General features: G+C 43.6%; 1 protein-coding gene across 2 annotated transcripts in view; it reads left to right on the forward strand.

The window, feature by feature from the left end:
* The window catches only part of TMC8 (transmembrane channel like 8), a 216,632-nt gene that overhangs the window by 90,283 nt on the left and 100,910 nt on the right, over positions 1 to 25,439 (forward strand). For both annotated transcript variants that reach the window (XM_053706053.1, XM_053706045.1), the window contains exons 10-11: positions 12,691 to 12,811; positions 15,964 to 16,061. In XM_053706053.1, coding sequence (XP_053562028.1) covers positions 12,691 to 12,811; positions 15,964 to 16,061 — 219 coding nt within the window. The remainder of the gene's footprint in view (positions 1 to 12,690; positions 12,812 to 15,963; positions 16,062 to 25,439) is intronic.

Consider the following 25,439-nt stretch of genomic DNA (forward strand, 5'->3'; position numbering starts at 1 on the left):
ATCTCTCTTTGTTCTCTCTCTTGCCTCCCTCTGTCAAAGGCATCCCCCTCACATCTTTCTGTGTTATCTCTCTTGCTCCCCTGTGTCAAAGACACCCCCTTTACATATTTATCTGTTCTCTCTCTCTTGCCTCCTTCTGTCAGAGACATCCCCCTAACATCTCTCTGTGTTCTGTCTCTTGCCTCCCTCTATCAAAGACTTCCCCCTCACATCTCTCTGTGTTCTCTCTCATGCCTCCCTCTGTCAGAGACATCCCCCTCACATCTATCTGTGTTCTCTCTCTTGCCCCCCTCTGTCAGAGACATCCCCCTCAAATCTCTCTGTGTTCTCTCTCTTGTGTCCCTCTGTCAGAGACATCCCCCTCACATCTCTCTGTGTTCTCTCTCTTGTCTCCCTCTGTCAGAGACATCCCCCTCACATCTCTCTGTGTTTTCTCTCTTGTCTTCCTCTGTCAGAGACATCCCCCTCACATCTCTCTGTGTTTTCTCTCTTGTCTCCCTCTGTCAGAGACATCCCCCTCACATCTCTCTGTGTTTTCTCTCCTGCCTCCCTCTGTCAGACACACACTCCCAACATCTCTCTTTGTTCTCTCGCTTGCCTCCCTCTGTTAGAGACACCTTCCCCACATCTCTCTGTGTTCTCTTGCTTGCCTTCCTCTGTCAGAGACACCTTCCCCACATCTCTCTGTGTTCTCTCTCTTGCCTCCTGTCAGAGACATTCCGCTCACATCTCTCTGTGTTCTCTCTCTCTTGCCCCCCTCTGTCAGTGACATCCCCCTCACATCTCTCTGTCTTCTCTCTCTTGCCTCCCTCTGTCAGAGACCCCCTCACATCTCTCTGTGTTCTCTCTTTTGCCTCCCTCTGTCATAGACATCCCCCTCACATCTCTCTGTGTTCTCTCTCTTGCCTCCCTCTGTCAGTGACATCCCCCTCACATCTCTATGTGCTCTCTCTCTTACCTCCCTCTGTCAAAGACACCCCCTCATATCGCTCTGTGTTCTCTCTCTTGCCCTCCTCTGTCAGAGACATCCCCTCACATCTCTCTGCGTTCTCTCTCTTGCCTTCCTCTGTCAGAGACATCCCCCTCACATCTCTCTGTGTTCTCTCTCTCTTGCCTCCCTCTGTCAGAGACATCCCCCTCACATCTCTCTGTGCTCTCTCTCTTGCCTACCTCTGTCAGAGACATCCCCCTCACATCTCTCTGTGTTATCTCTCTTGCTCCCCTGTGTCAAAGACACCCCCTTTACATCTTTATCTGTTCTCTCTCTCTTGCCTCCTTTTGTCAGAGACATCCCCCTAACATCTCTCTGTGTTCTCTCTCTTGCCTCCCTCTGTCTGGGACATCCCCCTCACATCTATCTGTGTTCTCTCTCTTGCCCCCCTCTGTCAGAGACATCCCCTTCACATCTCTCTGTGCTCTCTCTCTTGGCTCCCTCTGTCAGAGACATCCCCCTCACATCTCTCTGTGTTCTCTCTCTTGCCCCCCTCTGTCAGAGACATCCCCCTCACATCTCTCTGTGTTCTCTCATTTGCATCCCTCTGTCAGAGACATCCCCCTCACATCTCTCTGTGTTCTCTCTCTTGCCCCCCTCTGTCAGAGACATCCCCCTCACATCTATCTGTGTTCTCTCTCTTGCCCCCCTCTGTCAGAGTGATCCCCCTCACATCTCTCTGTGTTCTCTCTTTTGCCTCCCTCTGCCATAGAAATCCCCCTCACATCTCTCTGTGTTCTCTCTCTTTCTTCCCTCTGTCTTAAACATCCCTCTCACATCCCTCTGTGTTTTCTCTCTTGCCTCCCTCTGTCAGAGACATCTCTCTCACATCTCTCTGTGTTCTCTCTCTTGCCATCCCTCTGTCAGAGACATCTCTCTCACATCTCTCTGTGTTCTCTCTCTTGCCTCCCTCTGTCAGAGTGATCCCCCTCACATCTCTCTGTGTTCTCTCTCTTACCCCCCTCTGTCAGAGACATCCCCTCACATCTCTCTGTGTTCTTTCTCTTGCCCCCCTCTGTCAGAGACATCCCCCTCACATCTCTCTGTGTTCTCTCTCTTGCCTCCCTCTGTCAGAGACATCCCCCTCACAACTCTCTGTGTTCTCTCTCTTGCCTCCCACTGTCAGAGACATCCCCCTCACATCTCTCTGTGTTCTCTCTCTTGCCTCCCTCTGTCAGCGACATCCCCCTCACATCTCTCTATGTTCTTTCTTTTGCCCCCCTCTGTTAGAGACATCCCCTCACATCTCTCTGTGTTCTCTCTCTCTTGCCTCCCTCTGTCAGAGACATCCCCTCACATCTCTCTGTGTTCTCTCTCTTGCCTCCCTCTGTCAGAGACATCCCCCTCACATCTCTCTGTGTTCTCTCTCTTGCCTCCCTCTGTCAGAGACATCCCCCTCACATCTCTCTGTGTTCTCTCTCTTGCCCCCCTCTGTCAGCGACATCCCCCTCACATCTCTCTGTGTTCTCTCTCTTGCCCCCCTCTGTCAGACCCCCCCCCCACATCTCTCTGTGTTCTCTCTCTTGCCTCCCTCTGTCAGAGTGATCCCCCTCACATCTCTCTGTGCTCTCTCTCTTGCCTCCCTCTGTCAGAGACATCCCCCTCACATCTCTCTGTGTTCTCTCTCTTGCCTCCCTCTGTCAGAGTGATCCCCTCACATCTCTCTGTGTTCTCTCTCTTGCCTCCCTCTGTCAGAGACATCCCCCTCACATCTCTCTGTGTTCTCTCTCTTGCCCCCCTCTGTCAGAGACATCCCCCTCACATCTCTCTGTGTTCTCTCTCTTGCCTCCCTCTGTCAGAGACATCCCCCTCACATCTCTCTGTGTTCTCTCTCTCTTGCCTCCCTCTGTCAGAGACATCCCCCTCACATCTCTCTGTGTTCTCTCTCTTGCCTCCCTCTGTCAGAGACATCCCCCTCACATCTCTCTGTGTTCTCTCTCTTGCCATCCCTCTCTCAGAGACATCTCTCTCACATCTCTCTGTGTTCTCTCTCTCTTGCCTCCCTCTGTCAAAGATATCCCCCTAACATCTCTCTGTGTTCTCTCTCTTGCCCCCCTCTGTCAGAGACATCCCCTTCACATCTCTCTGTGGTATCTCTCTTGCCTCCCTCTGTCAGCGACATCCCCCTCACATCTCTCTGTGTTCTCTCTCTTGCCCCCCTCTGTCAGAGACATCCCCCTCACATCTCTCTGTGTTCTCTCTCTTGCCTCCCTCTGTCAGAGACATCCCCCTCACATCTCTCTGTGTTATCTCTCTTGCCCCCCACTGTCAGCGACATCCCCCTCACATCTCTCTGTGTTCTCTCTCTTGCCCCCCTCTGTCAGACCCCCCCCCCACATCTCTCTGTGTTCTCTCTCTTGCCTCCCTCTGTCAGAGTGATCCCCCTCACATCTCTCTGTGCTCTCTCTCTTGCCTCCCTCTGTCAGAGACATCCCCCTCACATCTCTCTGTGTTCTCTCTCTTGCCTCCCTCTGTCAGAGTGATCCCCTCACATCTCTCTGTGTTCTCTCTCTTGCCTCCCTCTGTCAGAGACATCCCCCTCACATCTCTCTGTGTTCTCTCTCTTGCCCCCCTCTGTCAGAGACATCCCCCTCACATCTCTCTGTGTTCTCTCTCTTGCCTCCCTCTGTCAGAGACATCCCCCTCACATCTCTCTGTGTTATCTCTCTTGCCTCCCTCTGTCAGAAACATCCCCCTCACATCTCTCTGTGTTCTCTCTCTTGCCTCCCTCTGTCAGAGTGATCCCCCTCACATCTCTCTGTGTTATCTCTCTTGCCTCCCTCTGTCAGAGATATCCCCCTCACATCTCTCTGTGTTCTCTCTCTTGCCCCCCTCTGTCAGAGACATCCCCCTCACATCTCTCTGTGTTCTCTCTCTTGCCTCCCTCTGTCAGAGACATCCCCCTCACATCTCTCTGTGTTATCTCTCTTGCCTCCCACTGTCAGCGACATCCCCCTCACATCTCTCTGTGTTCTCTCTCTTGCCCCCCTCTGTCAGACCCCCCCCCACATCTCTCTGTGTTCTCTCTCTTGCCTCCCTCTGTCAGAGTGATCCCCCTCACATCTCTCTGTGCTCTCTCTCTTGCCTCCCTCTGTCAGAGACATCCCCCTCACATCTCTCTGTGTTATCTCTCTTGCCTCCCTCTGTCAGAGACATCCCCCTCACATCTCTCTGTGTTCTCTCTCTTGCCTGCCTCTGTCATAGACATCCCCCTCACATCTCTCTGTGTTCTCTCTCTTGCCTCCCTCTGTCAGAGTGATCCCCCTCACATCTCTCTGTGTTCTCTCTCTTGCCTCCCTCTGTCAGAGTGATCCCCCTCACATCTCTCTGTGTTCTCTCTCTGGCCTCCCTCTGTCAGAGACATCCCCCTCACATCTCTCTGTGTTCTCTCTCTTGCCCCCCTCTGTCAGAGACATCCCCCTCACATCTCTCTGTGTTCTCTCTCTTGCCTCCCTCTGTCAGAGACATCCCCCTCACATCTCTCTGTGTTATCTCTCTTGCCTCCCTCTGTCAGAAACATCCCCCTCACATCTCTCTGTGTTATCTCTCTTGCCTCCCTCTGTCATAGACACCCCCTCACATCTCTCTGTGTTCTCTCTCTTGCCTCCCTCTGTCAGAGACATCCCCCTCACATCTCTCTATGTTCTTTCTTTTGCCTCCCTCTGTCAGAGACATCCTGTTCACATCTTTCTGTGTCTTCTGTTTTTCCTTCCTCTGTCACCGATGATCTAAAGCTCCCAGCGCAATATAATGCTCCAGAAAGGCCAAAAGATTTTGCGTGATTGTTCTTCATGCCAGTGAGTTTTGATCATCAGTCCCTTAGTCAGAGACACTCTCTGCACCTCTTTCTGTGTTCTTTTTCTTTTCACTGTCAGGAACAAGCTCCCCACCTTTGGATTTGCAGTTTTGGAACTCTTGTGGTTCAGGCTCACACATGCAAGCCTGCAATTGCAATTTACAAAGCACTCCGAGATGGTGGATTAATATCACTTCAGAATGGCTTGACCAAGATTATTGATGACCTAAGCTCTTGTGCAATTTTAAATTTCACCAGCTAATCCTGCATCACTGCTAGCAATTACAGTTGAATGTTTTTGCTTTGTTTTTTCTTTGCAGATGGACAGTTTTTTTGTATTCTTTTTCTCCAACATTGGTGTGTCCGGTCCACGGCGTCATCCATAACTTATGGGAATATTCTCCTCCCCAACAGGAAATGGCAAAGAGCACAGCAAAAGCTGTCCATATAGTCCCTCCCAGGCTCCGCCCCCCCAGTCATTCTCTTTGCCGCTCTGAACAAGTAGCATCTCCACGGAGATGGTGAAGAGTATGTGGTGTTTAGTTGTAGTTTTTATTCTACTATCAAGCGTTTGTTATTTTAAAATAGTGCTGGTATGTACTATTTACTCTGAAACAGAAAAAGATGAAGAGTTCTGTTTGTGAGAGGAGTATGATTTTAGCAGCAGTAACTAAAATCGATTGCTGTTCCCACACAGGACTGTTGAGATGAGATAACTTCAGTTGGGTGGAGCAGTTGGCAGACTTTTCTGCTTAAGGTATGACTAGCCATATTTCTAACAAGACTGTGTAATGCTGGAAGGCTGTCATTTTTCCCCTCATGGGGATCGGTAAGCCATTTTCTTAGTCTCAAACAGAATAAAGGGCTTAATATGGGCTATAAAACTGGTAGTCACTTTTATGGGCTAGATCGATTGCTTTATTTGGGCATTTTATACAGTTTGATGTTGAAATTCACACTTTATATCTTTGGGGAACGTTTTTTTACGTCAGGCACTGGTTTAGACACCTTCCCAGTCAGGAAGGGCCTTCTCTGTAGTAGGCAGAGCCTCATTTTCGCGCCATTACTGCGCAGTTACTTTTGAGAGCAGTACATGCAGCTGCATGTGTGTGGGTCTGGAATTAGTTGAAAAGGTTCCTAGAAGGCTTCATTTGGTATCGTATACTCCCCTGGGTTTGATGAAGTCGCAGCAAAGGCTGGGGCTGGGACTGTAAGGGGGTTAAAACTGTAAACGGCTCCGGTTTCCACATTTTAAGGGTTAACAGCCTGCAATTTGGGGTGCAATGCTTTGAATGCTTTAAGACACTGTGGTTAAAATTTGGTTAAGATTGAATAATTCCTTCATAGTTTTTCACATATTCAGTAATAAAGTGTGCCCTGTTTAAAATTTAAAGAGACAGTAACGGTTTTGTTTTAAAACGTTTTTTGTACTTTATTGACAAGTTTAAGCCTGTTTAACATGTCTGTGCCTTCAGATAGACTATGTTCTGTATGTATGAAAGTCAATGTGTCTCCCCCTTCAAATATGTGTGATAATTGTGCCATAGCGTCCAAACAAAGTAAGGACAGTACTGCCACAGATAGTAAAGTTGCCCAAGATGATTCATCAGATGAAGGGAGTAGACATAGTTCTACATCATCTCCTTCTGTGTCTACACCAGTTTTGCCCACGCAGGAGACCCCTGGTACTTCTAGCGCGCCAATGCTTGTTACTATGCAACAATTGACGGCAGTAATGGATAACTCCATAGCAAATATTTTATCCAAAATGCCAGCATTTCAGAGAAAGCGCGATTTCTCTGTTTTAAACACTGTAGAGCAGGAGGGCGCTGATAATAATTGCTCTGTCATACCCTCACACCAATCTGAAGTGGCTATGAGGGAGGTTTTGTCAGATGGGGAAATTTCTGATTCAGGAAGAATTTCTCAGCAGGCAGAACCTGATGTTGTGACATTTAAATTTAAATTAGAGCATCTCCGCGCACTGCTTAAGGAGGTGCTATCTACTCTGGATGATTGTGACAACCTGGTCATCCCAGAAAAATTGTGCAAGATGGACAAGTTCCTAGAGGTCCCGACGCTTTTCCAATACCCAAACGGGTGGCGGACATAGTGAATAAGGAGTGGGAGAAGCCTGGCATACCTTTTGTCCCTCCTCCTATATTTAAGAAATTATTTCCTATGGTCGACCCCAGAAAGGACTTATGGCAAACAGTCCCTAAGATCGAGGGGGCGGTTTCTACACTAGCCAAACGCACGACCATTCCTATTGAGGACAATTGTGCTTTCAAAGATCCTATGGATAAAAAATTGGAGGGTTTGCTTAAAAAGATTTTTGTACAGCAAGGTTACCTCCTTCAACCTATTTTGTGTATTATTCCTGTCACTACAGCAGCGTGGTTCTGGTTCGAAGAACTAGAAAAATCGCTCAGTAGAGAGACTCCGTATGAGGAGGTTATGGATAGAAATCACGCACTTAAGTTAGCTAATTCCTTTATTTTAGATGCCGCTTTGCAGTTAGCGAGATTAGCGGCGAAAAATTCAGGGTTTGCAACTGTGGTGCGCAGAGCGCTCTGGCTAAAGTCTTGGTCAGCGGATGTATCCTCCAAGACAAAATTGCTTAATATCCCTTTCAAAGGTAAGACCCTCTTTGGGCCAGAATTGAAAGAGATTATTTCAGACATCACTGGGGGTAAGGGCCATGCCCTCCCACAAGATAGGCCTTTCAAGGCTAAGAATAAGTCCAATTTTCGTTCCTTTCGCAATTTCAGGAACGGACCGGCCTCCAACTCTACAGCCTCTAGACAAGAGGGTAATGCTTCCCAGACCAAACCAGCTTGGAAACCGATGCAAGGCTGGAACAAGGGTAAACAGGCCAAGAAACCTGCTGCTGCTACCAAAACAGCATGAAGGAGTAGCCCCCGATCCGGGGCCGGATCTAGTAGGGGGCAGACTCTCTCTCTTTGCTCAGGCTTGGGCAAGAGATGTTCAGGATCCCTGGGCACTAGAAATACAGGGAGTGCAGAATTATTAGGCAAATGAGTATTTTGACCACTTCATCCTCTTTATGCATGTTGTCTTACTCCAAGCTGTATAGGCTCGAAAGCCTACTACCAATTAAGCATATTAGGTGATGTGCATCTCTGTAATGAGAAGGGGTGTGGTCTAATGACATCAACACCCTATATCAGGTGTGCATAATTATTAGGCAACTTCCTTTCCTTTGGCAAAATGGATCAAAAGAATGATTTGACAGGCTCAGAAAAGTCAAAAATAGTGAGATATCTTGCAGAGGGATGCAGCACTCTTAAAATTGCAAAGCTTCTGAAGCGTGATCATCGAACAATCAAGCGTTTCATTCAAAATAGTCAACAGGGTCGTAAGAAGCGTTTGGAAAAACCAAGGCGCAAAATAACTGCCCATGAACTGAGAAAAGTCAAGCGTGCAGCTGCCAAGATGCCACTTGCCACCAGTTTGGCCATATTTCAGAGCTGCAACATCACTGGAGTGCCCAAAAGCACAAGGTGTGCAATACTCAGAGACATGGCCAAGGTAAGAAAGGCTGAAAGACGACCACCACTGAACAAGACACACAAGCTGAAACGTCAAGACTGGGCAAAGAAATATCTCAAGACTGATTTTTCTAAGGTTTTATGGACTGATGAAATGAGAGTGAGTCTTGATGGGCCAGATGGATGGGCCCGTGGCTGGATTGGTAAAGGGCAGAGAGCTCCAGTCCGACTCAGACGCCAGCAAGGTGGAGGTGGAGTATTGGTTTGGGCTGGTATCATCAAAGATGAGCTTGTGGGGCCTTTTCGGGTTGAGGATGGAGTCAAGCTCAACTCCCAGTCCTACTGCCAGTTTCTGGAAGACACCTTCTTCAAGCAGTGGTACAGGAAGAAGTCTGCATCCTTCAAGAAAAACATGATTTTCATGCAGGACAATGCTCCATCACACGCGTCCAAGTACTCCACAGCGTGGCTGGCAAGAAAGGGTATAAAAGAAGAAAATCTAATGACATGGCCTCCTTGTTCACCTGATCTGAACCCCATTGAGAACCTGTGGTCCATCATCAAATGTGAGATTTACAAGGAGGGAAAACAGTATACCTCTCTGAACAGTGTCTGGGAGGCTGTGGTTGCTGCTGCACGCAATGTTGATGGTGAACAGTTCAAAACACTGAAAGAATCCATGGATGGCAGGCTTTTGAGTGTCCTTGCAAAGAAAGGTGGCTATATTGGTCACCGATTTGTTTTTGTTTTGTTTTTGAATGTCAGAAATGTATATTTGTGAATGTTGAGATGTTATATTGGTTTCACTGGTAAAAATAAATAATTGAAATGGGTATATATTTGTTTTTTGTTAAGTTGCCTAATAATTATGCACAGTAATAGTCACCTGCACACACAGATATCCCCCTAAAATAGCTATAACTAAAAACAAACTAAAAACTACTTCCAAAACTATTCAGCTTTGATATTAATGAGTTTTTTGGGTTTATTGAGAACATGGTTGTTGTTCAATAATAAAATTAATCCTCAAAAATACAACTTGCCTAATAATTCTGCACTCCCTGTAGTCTCTCAGGGTTATCTTCTAGAATTCAAGGAACTACCCCCAAGGGGAAGGTTCCACATCTCTCGTTTATCTTCAAACCAAATAAAGAGACAGGCATTCTTACATTGTGTAGAGGACCTGTTAAAAAAATGGAAGTGATACACCCAGTTCCAACTGTGGAACAATGACTGGGGTTTTACTCAAATCTGTTTTAGTTCCCAAAAAAGAGGGAACCTTCAGACCAATTCTGGATTTAAAGATTCTAAACAAATTTCTCAGAGTGCCATCGTTCAAAATGGAAACTATTCGAACGATTTTTACCTACAATCCAGGAGGGTCAATTTATGACTACCGTGGATCTAAAGGATGCGTATCTACATATTCCTATCCACAAAGATCATCATCAGTTCCTAAGGTTCGCCTTTCTGGACAAACATTACCAGTTTGTGGCTTTTCCATTCTGCTCCAAGGATTTTCACAAAGGTGCTCGGGTCCCTTCTAGCGGTTCTAAGACCAAGGGGCATTGCAGTGGCACCTTACTTGGACGACATTCTAATACAAGCGTCGTCTCTTTCAAAGGCAAAGGCTCACACAGACATCGTTCTGGCCTTTCTCAGATCTCACGGGTGGAAGGTGAATATAGAGAAAAGTTCCCTGTCTCCGTCGACAAGAGTTCCTTTCTTGGGGACAATAATAGGTTCTTTAGAAATGAAGATTTTCCTGACAGATGTCAGAAAGTCAAAGCTTCTAAACGCTTGTCAAGTTCTTCACTCTGTTCTACGGCCTTCCATAGCTCAGTGCATGGAAGTAGTAGGGTTGATGGTTGCAGCAATGGACATAGTTCCTTTTGCGCGAATTCATCTAAGACCATTACAACTGTGCATGCTCAAACAGTGGAATGGGGACTATACAGACTTGTCTCCAGTAATTCAAGTAGATCAGAAGACCAGAGACTCACTCCGTTGGTGGCTGACCCAGGATCACCTGTCCCAGGAAATGAGCTTCCGCAGACCAGAGTGGGTCATCGTCATGACCGACGCCAGTCTATTAGGCTGGGGCGCGGTCTGGGATTCCCTGAAAGCTCAGGGTCTATGGTCTCGGGAAGAGTCTCTTCTCCCGATAAACATTCTGGAACTGAGAGCGATATTCAATACTCTCAGGGCTTGGCCTCAACTAGCAAAGGCCAGATTCATAAGATTCCAATCAGACAACATGACGACTGTTGCTTACATCAATCATCAGGGGGGAACAAGGAGTTCCCTGGCGATGAGAGAGGTGACCAAAATCATCAAATGGGCGGAGGATCACTCCTGCCACCTGTCTGCGATCCACATCCCAGGAGTGGAAAACTGGGAGGCGGATTATCTGAGTCATCAGACCTTCCATCCGGGGGAGTGGGAACTCCACCCGGAGGTGTTTGCCCAATTGACCCAATTATGGGGCATTCCAGAGATGGATCTGATGGCGTCTCGTCAGAACATCAAGGTTCCTTACTACGGGTCCAGATCCAGGGATCCCAAGGCGACTCTAGTGGATGCATTAGTGGCGCCTTGGGCCTTAGACCTAGCTTATGCGTTTCCACCGTTCCCTCTCATTCCCAGGCTGGTAGCCAGGATCAAACAGGAGAAGGCCTTGGTGATTTTGATAGCTCCTGCATGGCCACGCAGGACTTGGTATGCAGACCTGGTGAATATGTCATCGGCTCCACCATGGAAGCTACCTTTGAGACAGGATCTTCTAGTACAAGGTCCATTCGAACATCCAAATCTAGTTTCTCTCCAGCTGACTGCTTGGAAATTGAACGCTTGATTTTATCTAAGCGTGGGTTTTCGGATTCTGTGATAGATACTCTGGTACAAGCCAGAAAACCTGTGACTAGAAAGATTTACCATAAAATATGGAAAAGATATATCTGTTGGTGTGAATCCAAGGGATTCTCATGGAGTAAGATTAAAATTCCTAGGATCCTTTCCTTTCTCCAAGAAGGTTTGGATAAGGGATTGTCAGCGAGTTCTCTAAAAGGACAGATTTCTGCTTTATCTGTCTTGTTACACAAACGACTGGCAGCTGTGCCAGATGTTCAAGCTTTTGTTCAGGCTTTGGTCAGGATCAAGCCTGTTTACAGACCTTTGACTCCTCCCTGGAGTCTAAATTTAGTTCTTTCAGTTCTTCAAGGGGTTCCGTTTGAACCCTTACACTCCATAGATATCAAGTTGTTATCTTGGAAAGTTCTGTTTTTGGTTGCTATTTCTTCTGCTAGAAGAGTTTCTGAATTATCTGCTCTGCAGTGTACTCCGCCCTATCTGGTGTTTCAGTCAGATAAGGTTGTTTTGCGTACTAAACCTGGTTTCCTTCCAAAAGTTGTTTCCAACAAGAATATTAACCAGGAAATAGTTGTGCCTTCTTTGTGCCCGAATCCAGTTTCAAAGAAGGAACGTTTGTTACACAATTTAGATGTAGTCCGTGCTTTAAAGTTCTATTTAGAAGCAACAAAGGATTTCAGACAAACGTCTTCTCTGTTTGTCATTTATTCGGGTAAGAGGAGAGGTCAAAAAGCTACTGCTACCTCTCTTTCCTTTTGGCTGATAAGCATCATCCGATTGGCTTACGAGACTGCCGGACGGCAGCCTCCTGAACGAATCACAGCTCACTCTACTAGGGCTGTGGCTTCCACATGGGCCTTCAAGAACGAGGCTTCTGTTGATCAGATATGTAAGGCAGCGACTTGGTCTTCTCTGCACACTTTTGCCAAATTCTACAAATTTGATACTTTTGCTTCTTCGGAGGCTATTTTTGGGAGAAAGGTTTCGCAAGCCGTGGTACCTTCTGTTTAGGTAACCTGATTGGCTCCCTCCCTTCATCCGTGTCCTAAAGCTTTGGTATTGGTTCCCACAAGTTATGGATGACGCCGTGGACCGGACACACCAATGTTGGAGAAAACAGAATTTATGCTTACCTGATAAATTACTTTCTCCAACGGTGTATCCGGTCCACGGCCCGCCCTGTTTTTTTAATCAGATTTGATAAATTTCTTTCTTTAACTACAGTCACCACGGCACCCTATAGTTTCTCCTTTTTTTCTCCTGTCCGTCGGTCGAATGACTGGGGGGGCGGAGCCTGGGAGGGACTATATGGACAGCTTTTGCTGTGCTCTTTGCCATTTCCTGTTGGGGAGGAGAATATTCCCACAAGTTATGGATGACGCCGTGGACCGGACACACCGTTGGAGAAAGTAATTTATCAGGTAAGCATAAATTCTGTTTTTTTTACCTCTCTCTGTCAGAGTCACCCTCACTACCTTTTGTAGGCATCCTCATCTTTACACCATCGTTATCATTCTTACCAGGTGTGTGTTCCTCAGACTTGGCACCTTGGCGATTTTCCTCTTCTCTTTAGGACAGAAGATTCTCTGTTTGGGGAGCTCTGAGTCATACTGTACAACCTGCGGCTACAATACAAACTATGAGGTGACCTCCCAAGGATTAGTGTCTGTTTCATATTTTGCATGTGTGTTTGGGAGACCTATCCAAGTGTATTGTACCAGTGGTGTATATAACTCTTTATACTATTTGTCATATAGTCTGCTAACTTGTATTTAACAATGACTACATTCACTGGAGGAAACTTACAAGTCTTAAAGTTGTTCAGCATGTAACAGTATTGACCTAGGATTCAACATGCTACTAAATAACTAGGTAGAACGCTACTTCCATTATATGTGCCATTATATGGTACCTGGAGGATAAAGATATTGTGATACACAAGTATTTTCAAAGCCTTAAAGGGACACTGAACCCAAATTGTATCTTTCATGATTCAGATAGAGAATGCAATTTTAGGCAACTTTATAATGTACTTCTATTGTCATTTTTCCTTCATTCTCTTGCTATCTTTAATTGAAAATCAAGAATGTAAGTTTAGAAGCCGGCCCTTTTTTGGTTCACAACCTGGGTTGTCTCTGCTGATTGCTGGATAAATGCTGTCCAGAGTCCTGAACCAAATATGTTTTGGCTCCTTAGCTTAGACTCTTCTTTTTCAAATAAAGATAGCAAAAGATGGAAGAAAAATTGATAATAGGAGTAAGATAGAAAGTTGCCTAAAATTGCATGCTCTATCTGAATCATGAAAGAAAAAATTTGGGTTTAGTATCCCTTTAACCAAGTGCTCATTATACTGTTTATTCCTAGCATACTTTTTGACTTCAATTAACGAATATCAAAGTTATAATTATGTTGGTATGTTAAACCCTAATGATGATGACAAAAAATGGAAAATTAATAGTGCTCCAAATTAAAAATATAAACTTTATTTCAGATCAGTTAAAACAAGGAACAAGGAACAATTAAACTTTCATGATTCAGATAGAGCATGCAATTTTAAGCAACTTTCTAATTTACTCCCCTAATCAATTCTTCGTTCTCTTGGTATCTTTATTTGAATGTAAACTAAGGTGCCAGCCCATTTTTAGTTCAGCACCTGGGTAGCGCTTTCTGATTGGTGTCTAAATGTAGCCACCAATCAGCAAGCGCTACCCAGGTGCTGAACCAAAAATAGGCTGGCTCCTATGCTTATATTCTTGCTTTTTCAAATAAAGATACCAAGAGAATGAAGAAAAATTGATAATAGTAGTAAAATTGAAAGTTGCCTAAAATTGCATGCTCTATCTGAATCATGGAAGTTTAATTCTGACGAGACTATTCCTTTAAAGTGAAGACATGGGGTAAAGAAGAGAAACAGCTAACACATTTTGGCTGTTATATAAGCCACAGTCATGTATAGAATAAAAGCAAATTACCTTTTAGCACCCTACAGAGTGCATGTGACCATTTTTTTTTCTTTTGAGAAGGCAGATGGTAGAGCCTATCAGGAGCCATACTACCTGCTTCATAGACTTTAACACAGAGGACTGTGTGACAGGTCTGATAACCCTACTGCACAGTAACGCCTGTAACTAGACTCTAATGCAATGCTTCTGTATGTCTTCTTATTGACAGTATACGTAAGATTGTGTTAACATGGTTTTCTTTCATATAGAGGCAACAAAAATATCATGTTTACTCGCCCTATAAGGATACTGATACTATAACTATATACCATATCACTGTATTTGCTTATTTTAGTAAGATATGTCATCTTGCTGTTTCCTCAAGTGTGAATGTACTGTTGGCCAGTGTCATTCCCCACAGTTTATGGATAGTGTAGAATTGACTGTGATATAATGTATGCATATGTATAATATAAGGTGTCTATAGCCCATTTGCTGGGCATTAGCATACATAATATATATATATATATATATATATATATATATATATATATATATATATATATATATATATATATATATATATATATATATATATATAAAATGTAAGAAATAGGTTCATAAGAACAAACAAGTCTATTATAGCCAGCAGGGCTGAGAGACACCTGGGGGGACACATAAATTCAGAAACCACACCCTAAATCATTGGACTAGTGCATTAATTTATTTAAAATACCATAAACCGCAGTTAAAGTGTAATCGACACTAGGTGACCAGTCATAATGATACAGATACCCCTAAACTGTAAACAAAGTACCATCCCGGGAGGTATAAGAATTCCACAATAGTCCAGACAAAAGTGTGCACACTAGTAACAGTCTGGAAATATGCTGATCAGGCTTGTTAACATACCTGACCCATCCTTGGACGGTCCGTGCTTTACCTTTGAGCTGTCAATGGACGCTGGTTTCCATTAAGCATGTCACTCACCCTTGCGATCACTGGATTCCGTCGTAGATTAAATAGATATACAGGGGTCTAAATAGTCTCAACCTCTTTACCGGTTCACAAACAAAGGTCATCAGATCAAATATGGGTGTTCAGCTACTACCCCCTGTTGCAATGTAACTTCTGCTATGCGCATTTCACCAGCACTTGATGAATTTAAATCTGGCTTCGTCAGGCTGTGTCTGGACTATTGTGGAATTCTTATACCTCCCAGGATGGTACTTTGTTTACAATTTAGGGGTATCTGTATCATTATGACTGGTCACCTAGTGTCGATAACACTTTAACTGTGGTTTATGGTATTTTAAATAAATGAATGCACTACTCCAATGATTTAGGGTGCGTTTTTTTTAATTTATGTGTCCCCCCAGGTGTCTCTCAGCCCTGCATTGGGTCATTATAATTTTGGCTTTATAAATCAGTGCTGACTATAATAGACTCAGTTCTTATGAACCTATTTCTTAATTTTTTTTATATTATTATAGACTCTATTGCCTGGCACCCATAGTCTGCTATATACTTAAGATTGCAGATTGGGGTCGATTCTTGCTCTATTAACATTTGGTGCTGTGAGTGGCTTCTCTTTATTATATATATATATATTAGAAATAGAAATAATGCACTCTCATGACTTTCACAATTCAGTGTCAAATTTATTGGATGACGTTTCAGATCACAATTAGATCTTTCATCGGATTAAAAAATCCTGAGAGTGCATCATTTCTGTTTCTACTACTGATATCAATGCTGCACCCAGGTGGCTGACCCAGGTGGGAGGATTCATTTTCTACAGCTTATATATATATATATGCATGTATCATAATGTCAACTTTCCTGTCTTTTCAGTGCTGGGAGACGACTGTGGGTCAAGAATTCTACAAGCTTTCCATGTTCCACTTCATTAATGAGTTAGCATCGTTCTTGCTGCTACAGCTTCCCCGCTGGTAGGAGACATTGAAAGGTCAATCTACACCTGGTAACAGTGCTAGTAATGAATTCACGCCTAGATTACGAGTTTTGCACTATAGAGGGTGTGAAACGAACGCAACAAAAGTTGCGTTATTTCACCCTCCATAGCGCTGCCATTGTGTGTGCGATATGGTGGCGATAAGCTCCATACCGCACAAAATCCAAGGACTGAGAATACGTGCTCGTGCACGCTTTCTCCATAGACATCAATGGGGAGAAGGTGTTAGAAAAAAAAATAACACCTGAAGTGCGGAATGGCGATCTCCGTAACTCAACCCCATTGATGTCTATAGGGAAAAAAAAGTTACGCTTAAACCTAACACCCTAACATAAACCCCAAGTCTAAACACCCCTAATCTGCGTCCCCCGACATCGCCGCCACTATAATAAAGTTATTAACCCCTAATCTGCAGCTCCCGACATGGCCGCCACTAATAAAAGTTATTAATCCCTATTCCGCCGCTCCCCGAAATCACCGCCACTAGTAAAAGTTATTAACCCCTATTTCTCTTGTAAGGTGTATCCAGTCCACGGATCATCCATTACTTGTGGGATATTCTCATTCCCAACAGGAAGTTGCAAGAGGACACCCACAGCAGAGCTGTAATATAGCTCCTCCCCTAACTGTCATACCCAGTCATTCTCTTGCAACTCTCAACAAGCAAGGACGTTGTAGGAGAGAGTGGTTAAATATAGCTAGTTTATTTTCTTTAATCAAAAGTTTGTTATTTTTAAATAGTACCGGAGTTGTGCTATTTTATCTCAGGCAGTAAATAGAAGAAGAATCTGCCTGAGGTTTCTATGATCTTAGCAGGTTGTAACTAAGATCCATTGCTGTTCTCACATATGTCTGAGGGGATTACACAGATGAGGTAACTTTAGCGAGAGAATGGCGTGCAGTTTATTCTGCTATCAGGTATGTGCAGTTATAATTTTTTCTAGAGATGGAAAACACTAGAAAATGCTGCTGATACCGGATTAATGTAAGTTAAGCCTGAATACAGTGATTTAATAAAGACTGGTATCATGCTTACTCCCAGGGGTAATACCCTTATGATATTACAATATAAAACGTTTGCTGGCATGTTTAATCGTTTTTATATATGCTTTGGTGATAAAACTTTATTGGGGCCTAGTTTTTTCCACATGGCTGGCTTAAATTTTGACTAGAAACAATTTCCACTGTTGTAGTATAAAAGTTACAGTTGGTGCAGTTAAAATTACAAACTGTGACATCCAGCTTCCCTCAAAGGCCCTCTGAATGCTATAGCACATCTCTAAAGGGCCCAAAGGCTTTCCAAAGTCGTTTATTGGGGAAGGTAGGGCCACAGCTTGCTGTGGCAGTTGGTTGTGACTGTTAAAAAACGTCTATTTCGTTTTTTTGATCCGTTTTTTGAACTAAGGGGTTAATCATCCATTTGCAAGTGGGTGCAATGCTCTGTTAGCCTATTATACACACTGTAAACATTTCGTTTGATTTACTGCATTTTTTCACTGTTTTTCAAATTCTGACAAAATTTGTTTCTCTTAAAGGCACAGTACCGTTTTTTATATTTGCTTGTTAACTTGATTTAAAGTGTTTTCCAAGCTTGCTAGTCTCATTGCTATTCTGTATAAACATGTCTGACATAGAAGAAATTCCTTGTTTATTATGTTTAAAAGCCATGGTGGAACCCCCTCTTAGAATGTGTACCAAATGTACTGATTTCATTTTATGCAATAAAGATCATTTTCTGTCTTTAAAAAATTTATCACCAGAGGAATCTGACGAGGGGGAAGTTATGCCGACTAACTTTCCCCACGTGTCAGACCCTTTGACTCACGCTTAAGGGACTCACGCTCAAATGGCGCCAAGTACATCTAGGGCGCCCATAGCGTTTTCTTTACAAGACATGGCGGCAGTCATGGATAATACACTGTCAGCGGTATTAGCCAGACTACCTGAACTTAGAGGTAAGCGAGATAGCTCTGGGGTGAGACAAAATGCAGAGCATACTGATGCTTTAAGAACCATGTCTGATACTGCCTCACAATATGCAGAAGCTGAGGAAAGAGAGCTTCAGTCAGTGGGTGATGTTAATGACTCAGGAAAGATACCTGATTCTAATATTTCTACATTTAAATTTAAGCTTGAACACCTCCGCGTGTTGCTTAGGGAGGTTTTAGCTGCTCTGAATGACTGTGATACCATTGCAGTGCCAGAGAAATTGTGTAGACTGGATAAATACTTTGCAGTGCCGGTGTGTACTAATGTTTTTCCAAATACCTAAAAGGTTTACAGAAATTATTAATAAGGAATGGGATAGACCAGGTGTGCCATTCTCTTCCCCTCCTATTTTTAGAAAAATGTTTCCAATAGGCGCCACCACACGGGACTTATGGCAGACAGTCCCTAAGGTGGAGGGAGCAGTTTCTACTCTAGTAAAGCTTACTACTATCCCTGTCGAGGACAGTTGTGCTTTTTTTTTTTTAGATCCAATGGATAAAAAATTAGAGGTTACCTTAAGAAAATATTTATTCAACAAGGTTTTATCCTACAGCCCCTTGCATGCATTGCCCCTGTTACTGCTGCTGCGGCGTACTGGTTTGAGTCTCTGGAAGAGGCTTTACAGGTAGCGACTCCATTGGATGACATACTTGGCAAACTTAGAGCACTTAAGCTAGCCAATTCTTTTATTCTGATGCCATTGTTCATTTGACTAAACTAACGGCTAAGAATTCTGGTTTTGCTATACAGGCGCGCAGAGCACTATGGCTTAGATCATGGTCAGCTGACGTGACTTCAAAATCTAAGCTACTTAACATTCTCTTCAAGGGGCAGACCCTATTCGGGCCTGGTTGAAGGAGATTATTGCTGATATCACTGGAGGAAAAGGTCATGCCCTTCCTCAGGACAGGTCCAAATCTAGGGCCAAACAGTCTAATTTTCGTGCCTTTCAAAACTTCAAGGCAGGTCCGGCATCAACTTCCTCTAATAATAAATAAGAGGGAATTTTTGCTCAATCCAAGACGGTCTGGAGACCAAACCTGACCTGGAAAAAGGGTAAGCAGGTAAAAAAGCCTGCTGCTGCCTCTAAGACAGCATGAAGGAACGGCCCCTTATCCGGGAACGGATCTAGTAGGGGGCAGACTTTCACTCTTTGCCCAGGCGTGGGCAAGAGATGTTCAGGATCCCTGGGCGTTGGAAATTATATCCCAGGGATATCTTCTGGACTTCAAAGCTTCCCCCCCAAAAGGGAAATTTCACCTTTCACAATTATCTGCACACCAGATAAAGAGAGAGGCATTCTTACACTGTGTACAAGACCTCCTAGTTATGGGAGTGATCCATCCAGTTCCAAAGGAGGAACAGGGACAGGGTTTTTACTCAAATCTGTTTGTGGTTCCCAAAAAAGAGGGAACCTTCAGACCAATTTTGGATCTAAAGATATTAAACAAATTCCTCAAAGTTCCGTCGTTCAAGATGGAAACTATTCGTACCATCCTACCACTGATCCAGGAGGGTCAATATATGACTACAGTGGATCTAAAGGATGCTTATCTTCACATTCCGATACACAAAGATCATCATCGGTTTCTCAGGTTTGCCTTTCAAGACAGGCATTACCAGTTGTAGCTCTTCCCTTGGGATTAGCTACAGCCCCAAGAATCTTTACAAAGGTTCTAGGGTCGCTTATGGCGGTCCTAAGGCCGCGGGGCATAGCAGTAGCCCCTTATTTAGACGACATCCTGATACAGGCGTCAAACTTCCAAATTGCCAAGTCTCATACGGACGTAGTACTGGCATTTCTGTGGTCGCATTGGTGGAAAGTGAATGAGGAAAAGAGTTCTCTATCCCCACTCACAAGAGTTTCCTTTCTAGGGACTCTGATAGATTCTGTAGAAATGAAAATTCACCTGACGGAGTCCAGGTTATGAAAGCTTCTAAATTCCTGCCGGGTTCTTCATTCCATTCCGCGCCCTTCGATGGTTCAGTGTATGGAAGTAATCGGCTTAATGGTAGCGGCAATGGACATAGTGCCGTTTGCACGCTTACATCTCAGACTGCTGCAACTATGCATGCTCAGTCAGTGGAACGGGGATTACACAGATTTCTCCCCTCAACTGAATCTGGACCAAGAGAACAGGGATTCTCTTCTCTGGTGGCTATCTCGGGTCCATCTGTCCAAAGGTATGACCTTTCGCAGGCCAGATTGGACAATTGTTACGACAGATGCCAGCCTTCTACTTGGGGTGCAGTCTGGAACTCCCTGAAGGCTCAGGGATCGTGGACTCAGGAGGAGTCTCTCCTTCCATTAAATATTCTGGAACTAAGAGCGATATTCAAGGCTCTTCAGGCTTGGCCTCAGTTAGCAACTCTGAGGTACATCAGATTTCAGTCGGACAACATCACGACTGTAGCTTACATCAACCATCAAGGGGGAACGAGAAGTTCCCTAGAGATGTTAGAAGTTTCAAAAATAATTCGCTGGGCAGAGATTCACTCTTGCCACCTATCAGCTATCCATATCCCAGGTCTAGAGCACTGGGAGGCGGATTTTCTAAGTCATCAGACTTTTCATTCGGGAGAGTGGGAACTCCATCCGGAGGTATTTGCACAACTGATTCATTGTTGGGGCAAACCAGAACTGGATCTCATGGCGTCTCGCCAGAACGCCAAGCTTCCGTGTTACGGATCCAGGTCCAGGGATCCCAAGGCGACACTGATAGATGCTCTAGCAGCGCCCTGGTCTTTCAACCTGGCTTATGTGTTTCCACCGTTTCCTCTGCTCCCTCGACTGATTGCCAAGATCAAGTAGGAGAGAGCATCGGTGATTCTGATAGCACCTGCGTGGCCACGCAGGACCTGTTATGCAGATCTAGTGGACATGTCATCCTTTCCACCATGGTCTCTGCCTCTGAAACAGGACCTTCTACTTCAGGGTCCTTTCAACCATCCAAATCTAATTTCTCTGAGGCTGACTGCCTGGAGATTGAACGCTTGATTTTATCAAAGCGTGGCTTCTCCGAGTCAGTTATTGATACCTTAAGACAGGCACGAAAGCCTGTCACCAGGAAATTTTACCATAAGGTATGGCGTAGATATCTTTATTGGTGTGAATCCAAGGGTTACTCATGGAGTAAGGTCAGGATTGCTAGGATATTATCTTTTCTCCAAGAAGGTTTGGAAAAAGGATTGTCAGCTGGTTAAGCGTCTGGCAGATGTTCCAGACGTTCAGGCATTTTGTCAGGCTTTAGTTAGAATCAAGCCTGTGTTTAAACCTGTTGCTCCACAATGGAGCTTAAACTTGGTTCTTAAGGTTCTTCAAGGAGTTCCGTTTGAACCTCTTCATTCCATAGATATCAAGCTTTTATCTTGGGAAGTTCTTTTTTGGTAGCTATTTCCTCGGCTCGTAGAGTCTCTGAGCTATCTGCCTTACAATGTGATTCTCCTTATCTGATTTTTCATACGGATAAGGTAGTCCTGCGTACCAAACCTGGGTTCTTACCTAAGGTGGTATCTAACAAGAATATCAATCAAGAGATTGTTGTTCCATCCTTGTGTTACACAATCTGGACGTGGTCCGTGCTTTAAAGTTTTACTTACAAGCTACTAAAGATTTTCGTCAAACATCTGCTTTGTTTGTTGTCTACTCTGGATAGAGGAGAGGTCAAAAGGCTTCGGCAACCTCTTTTTCTTTTTGACTAAGAAGCTTAATCCGCTTAGCCTATGAGACTGCTGGACAGCAGCCTCCTGAAAGGATTACAGCTCATTCCACTAGAGCTGTGGCTTCCACTTGGGCCTTTAAAAATGAGGCTTCTTTTGATCAGATTTGCAAGGCGACGACTTGGTCTTCGCTTCATATTTTTTCAAAATTTTACAAATTTGATACTTTTGCTTCTTCGTAGGCTATATTTGGGAGAAAGGTTTTACGGGCAGTGGTTCCTTCCATTTAAGTTCCTGCCTTGTCCCTCCCTTCATCCGTGTACTTTAGCTTTGGTATTGGTATCCCACAAGTAATGGATGATCCGTGGACTGGATACACCTTACAAGAGAAAACACAATTTATGCTTACCTGATAAATTTATTTATCTTGTGGTGTATCCAGTCCATGGCCCGCCCTGTCATTTAAGGCAGGTAATTTTTAAATTTAAACTACAGTAACCACTGCACCCTATGGCTCCTCCTTTCTCGGCTTGTTTTCGGTCGAATGACTGGCTATGACAGTTAGGGGAGGAGCTATATTACAGCTCTGCTGTGGGTGTCCTCTTGCAACTTCCTGTTGGGAATGAGAATATCCCACAAGTAATGGATGATCCGTGGACTGGATACACCACAAGAGAAATAAATTTATCAGGTAAGCATAAATTGTGTTTCTGCCGCTCCCCGACATTGCCACCACTAATAAAAGTTATTAACTCTTATTCCGCCACTCCCTGACAACGCTGCCACTAATAAAAGTTATTAACCCCTATTCCGCCACTCCCCATCACTGACACTAATAAAAGTTATTAACCCCTATTCCGCCGCTCCCCGACATCTCTGCCACTATAATAAATTTATTAACCCCTAAACCTCTGGCCTCCCACATCACCGCCACTAAATAATCCTATTAACCCCTAAACCTAACACCCCCCTAACTTTATATTAAAATTACAATATCCATATCTTAAAATAAATAAAAACTTACCTGTGAAATTAAAAAAACCTAATTTTAAACTATAAATTAATCTAACATAACTATTATACTAAACTATTATACTAAAATTAATATAACTACCAATTAAAAAAACTAAATTACACATTAAAAAAAAATAACACTGCTAAAAAAATTTTAGTCTAAAATTACAAAAAATACAAAATTACGAAAAATAACAAACAAAATTATAAAAAAGAAAAACAATTACACCTAATCTAATAGCCCTATAAAAATAAAAAAGGCCCCCAAAATAAAAAAAACTAAATTTATGCTTACCTGATAAATTTATTTCTTCAAGATGTGAGTCCACGGGTTCATCTTAATTACTGTTGGGAATACCACTCCTTGCCAGCAGGAGGAGGCAAAGAGCACCACAGTAAAAACTGTTAGGTATAACTTCCCTACCCATAAACCCCAGTCATTCGACTGAAAGTAAATGGAGAAAGGAAAGTAACATAAGGTGCGGAGGTCACTGAGGTTTAGTTAAAAACCCATAAAAAAAAAACACAAAAAAGGGTGGGTCCGTGGACTCACCACATCTTGAAGAAATAAATTTATCAGGTAAGCATAAATTTAGTTTTCTTCTAAAGATGTGGTGAGTCCACGGGTTCATCTTAATTAGTGTTGGGAATCAATACCTAAGCTAGGGGACACAGATGAATAGGTAGGGATAAAAACCAGCATGCCTAAACGGAAGGCACCACCACATGAAGAACCTTTCTCCCAAAAGCTGCCTCAGCCAAGGCAAAAGTATAAAATCTGTAAAATTTAGAAAAGGTATGTAAAGAGGACCAAGTTGCAGCCTTGCAAATCTGCTCCATAGAAGCTTCATTTTTGAAAGCCCAAGAAGAGGCTACAGCTCTGGTGGAATGCACCCTAATTCTCTCAGGACGCTGTTTCCCAGAAGACTCGTATGCCATGCGAATCACACTTCACAACCAAAAAGCAAGAGTAGAGGCAGAAGCCTTCTGACCTCTATTCTTTCCGGAAAAACAAACATACGGCTAGATTTAGAGTTCTGCGGCCAAAAGGGTGCGTTAGCTACGCGTGTATTCCCCCCCCCGCACCTTTTAAATACCGCTGGTATTTAGAGTTCAATGAAGGGCTGCGTTAGGCTCCAAAAAGGGAGCATAGAGCATAATTTACCGCCACTTCAACTCTAAATACCAGCGGTGCTTACGGACGCGGCTAGCTTCAAAAACGTGCTCGTGCACGATTCCCCCATAGGAAACAATGGGGCAGTTTGAGCTGAAAAAAACCTAACACCTACAAAAAAGCAGCGTTCAGCTCCTAACGCAGCTCCATTGTTTCCTATGGTGAAACATTTCCTAAGTCTGCACCTAACACCCTAACATGTACCCGAGTCTAAACACTCCTAACCTTACACTTATTAACCCCTAATCTGCCGCCCCGCTATTGCTGACACCTGCATATTATTTTTAACCCCTAATCTGCCGCTCCGTACTCTGCCACAACCTACGTTATCCCTATGTACCCCTAATCTGCTGCCCCTAACACCGCCGACCCCTATATTATATTTATTAACCCCTAATCTGCCGCCCCCAACGTCGCCGCCACCTACCTACAATTATTAACCCCTAATCTGCCGACCGGACCTCACCACTACTCTAATAAATGTATTATCCCCTAAAGCTAAGTCTAACTCTAACCCTAACACCCCCCTAAGTTAAATATAATTTTAATCTAACAAAATAAAATAAATCTTATTAAATAAATTATTCCTATTTAAAGCTAAATACTTACCTGTAAAATAAACCCTAATATAGCAACAATATAAATAATAATTATATTGTAGCTATTTTAGGATTAATATTTATTTTACAGGCAACTTTGTATTTATTTTAACCAGGTACAATAGCTATTAAATAGTTAATAACTATTTAATAGTTACCTAGTTAAAATAATTACAAAATTACCTGTAAAATAAATCCTAACCTAAGTTACAATTAAACCTAACACTACACTATCAATAAATTAATTAAATAAACTATCTACAATTATCTACAATTATATCAACTAAAATAAATTACAAAAAAACAAACACTAAATTACAAAAAATAAAAAAAGATTACAAGAATTTTAAACTAATTTCACCTACTCTAAGCCCCCTAAAAAAATAGCAAAGCCCCCCCAAAATAAAAAAAATGCCCTACCCTATTCTAAAATAAAAATTGTAAAGCTCTTTTACCTTACCAGCCCTTAAAAGGGCCTTTTGCGGGGCATGCCCCAAAGAATTCTGCTCTTTTGCCTGTAAAAAAAACCATACAATACCCCCCCCAACATTGCAACCTACCACCCACATACCCCTAATCTAACCCAAACCCCCCTTAAATAAACCTAACACTAAGCCCCTGAAGATCTCCCTACCTTGTCTTCACCACGTCGGGTATCACCGATCCATCCAGAAGAGGGTCCGAAGTCTTCATCCTATCCGGCAAGAAGAGCTCCTCCAGAGGGTCCAAAGTCTTCATCCTATCCGGGCAGAAGAGGAGATCTGGACCGGCAGACATCTTCATCCACACGGCATCTTCTATCTTCTTCCATCCGGCGCGGAGTGGGACCATCTTCAAGCAGCCGACACGGAGCCATCCTTCTTCACCGACGGACTAACGACGAATGAAGGTTCCTTTAAGGGACGTCATCCAAGATGGC

The sequence above is a fragment of the Bombina bombina genome, chromosome 1 (genome assembly GCF_027579735.1).
Source record: "Bombina bombina isolate aBomBom1 chromosome 1, aBomBom1.pri, whole genome shotgun sequence".
Taxonomy (NCBI): domain Eukaryota; kingdom Metazoa; phylum Chordata; class Amphibia; order Anura; family Bombinatoridae; genus Bombina; species Bombina bombina.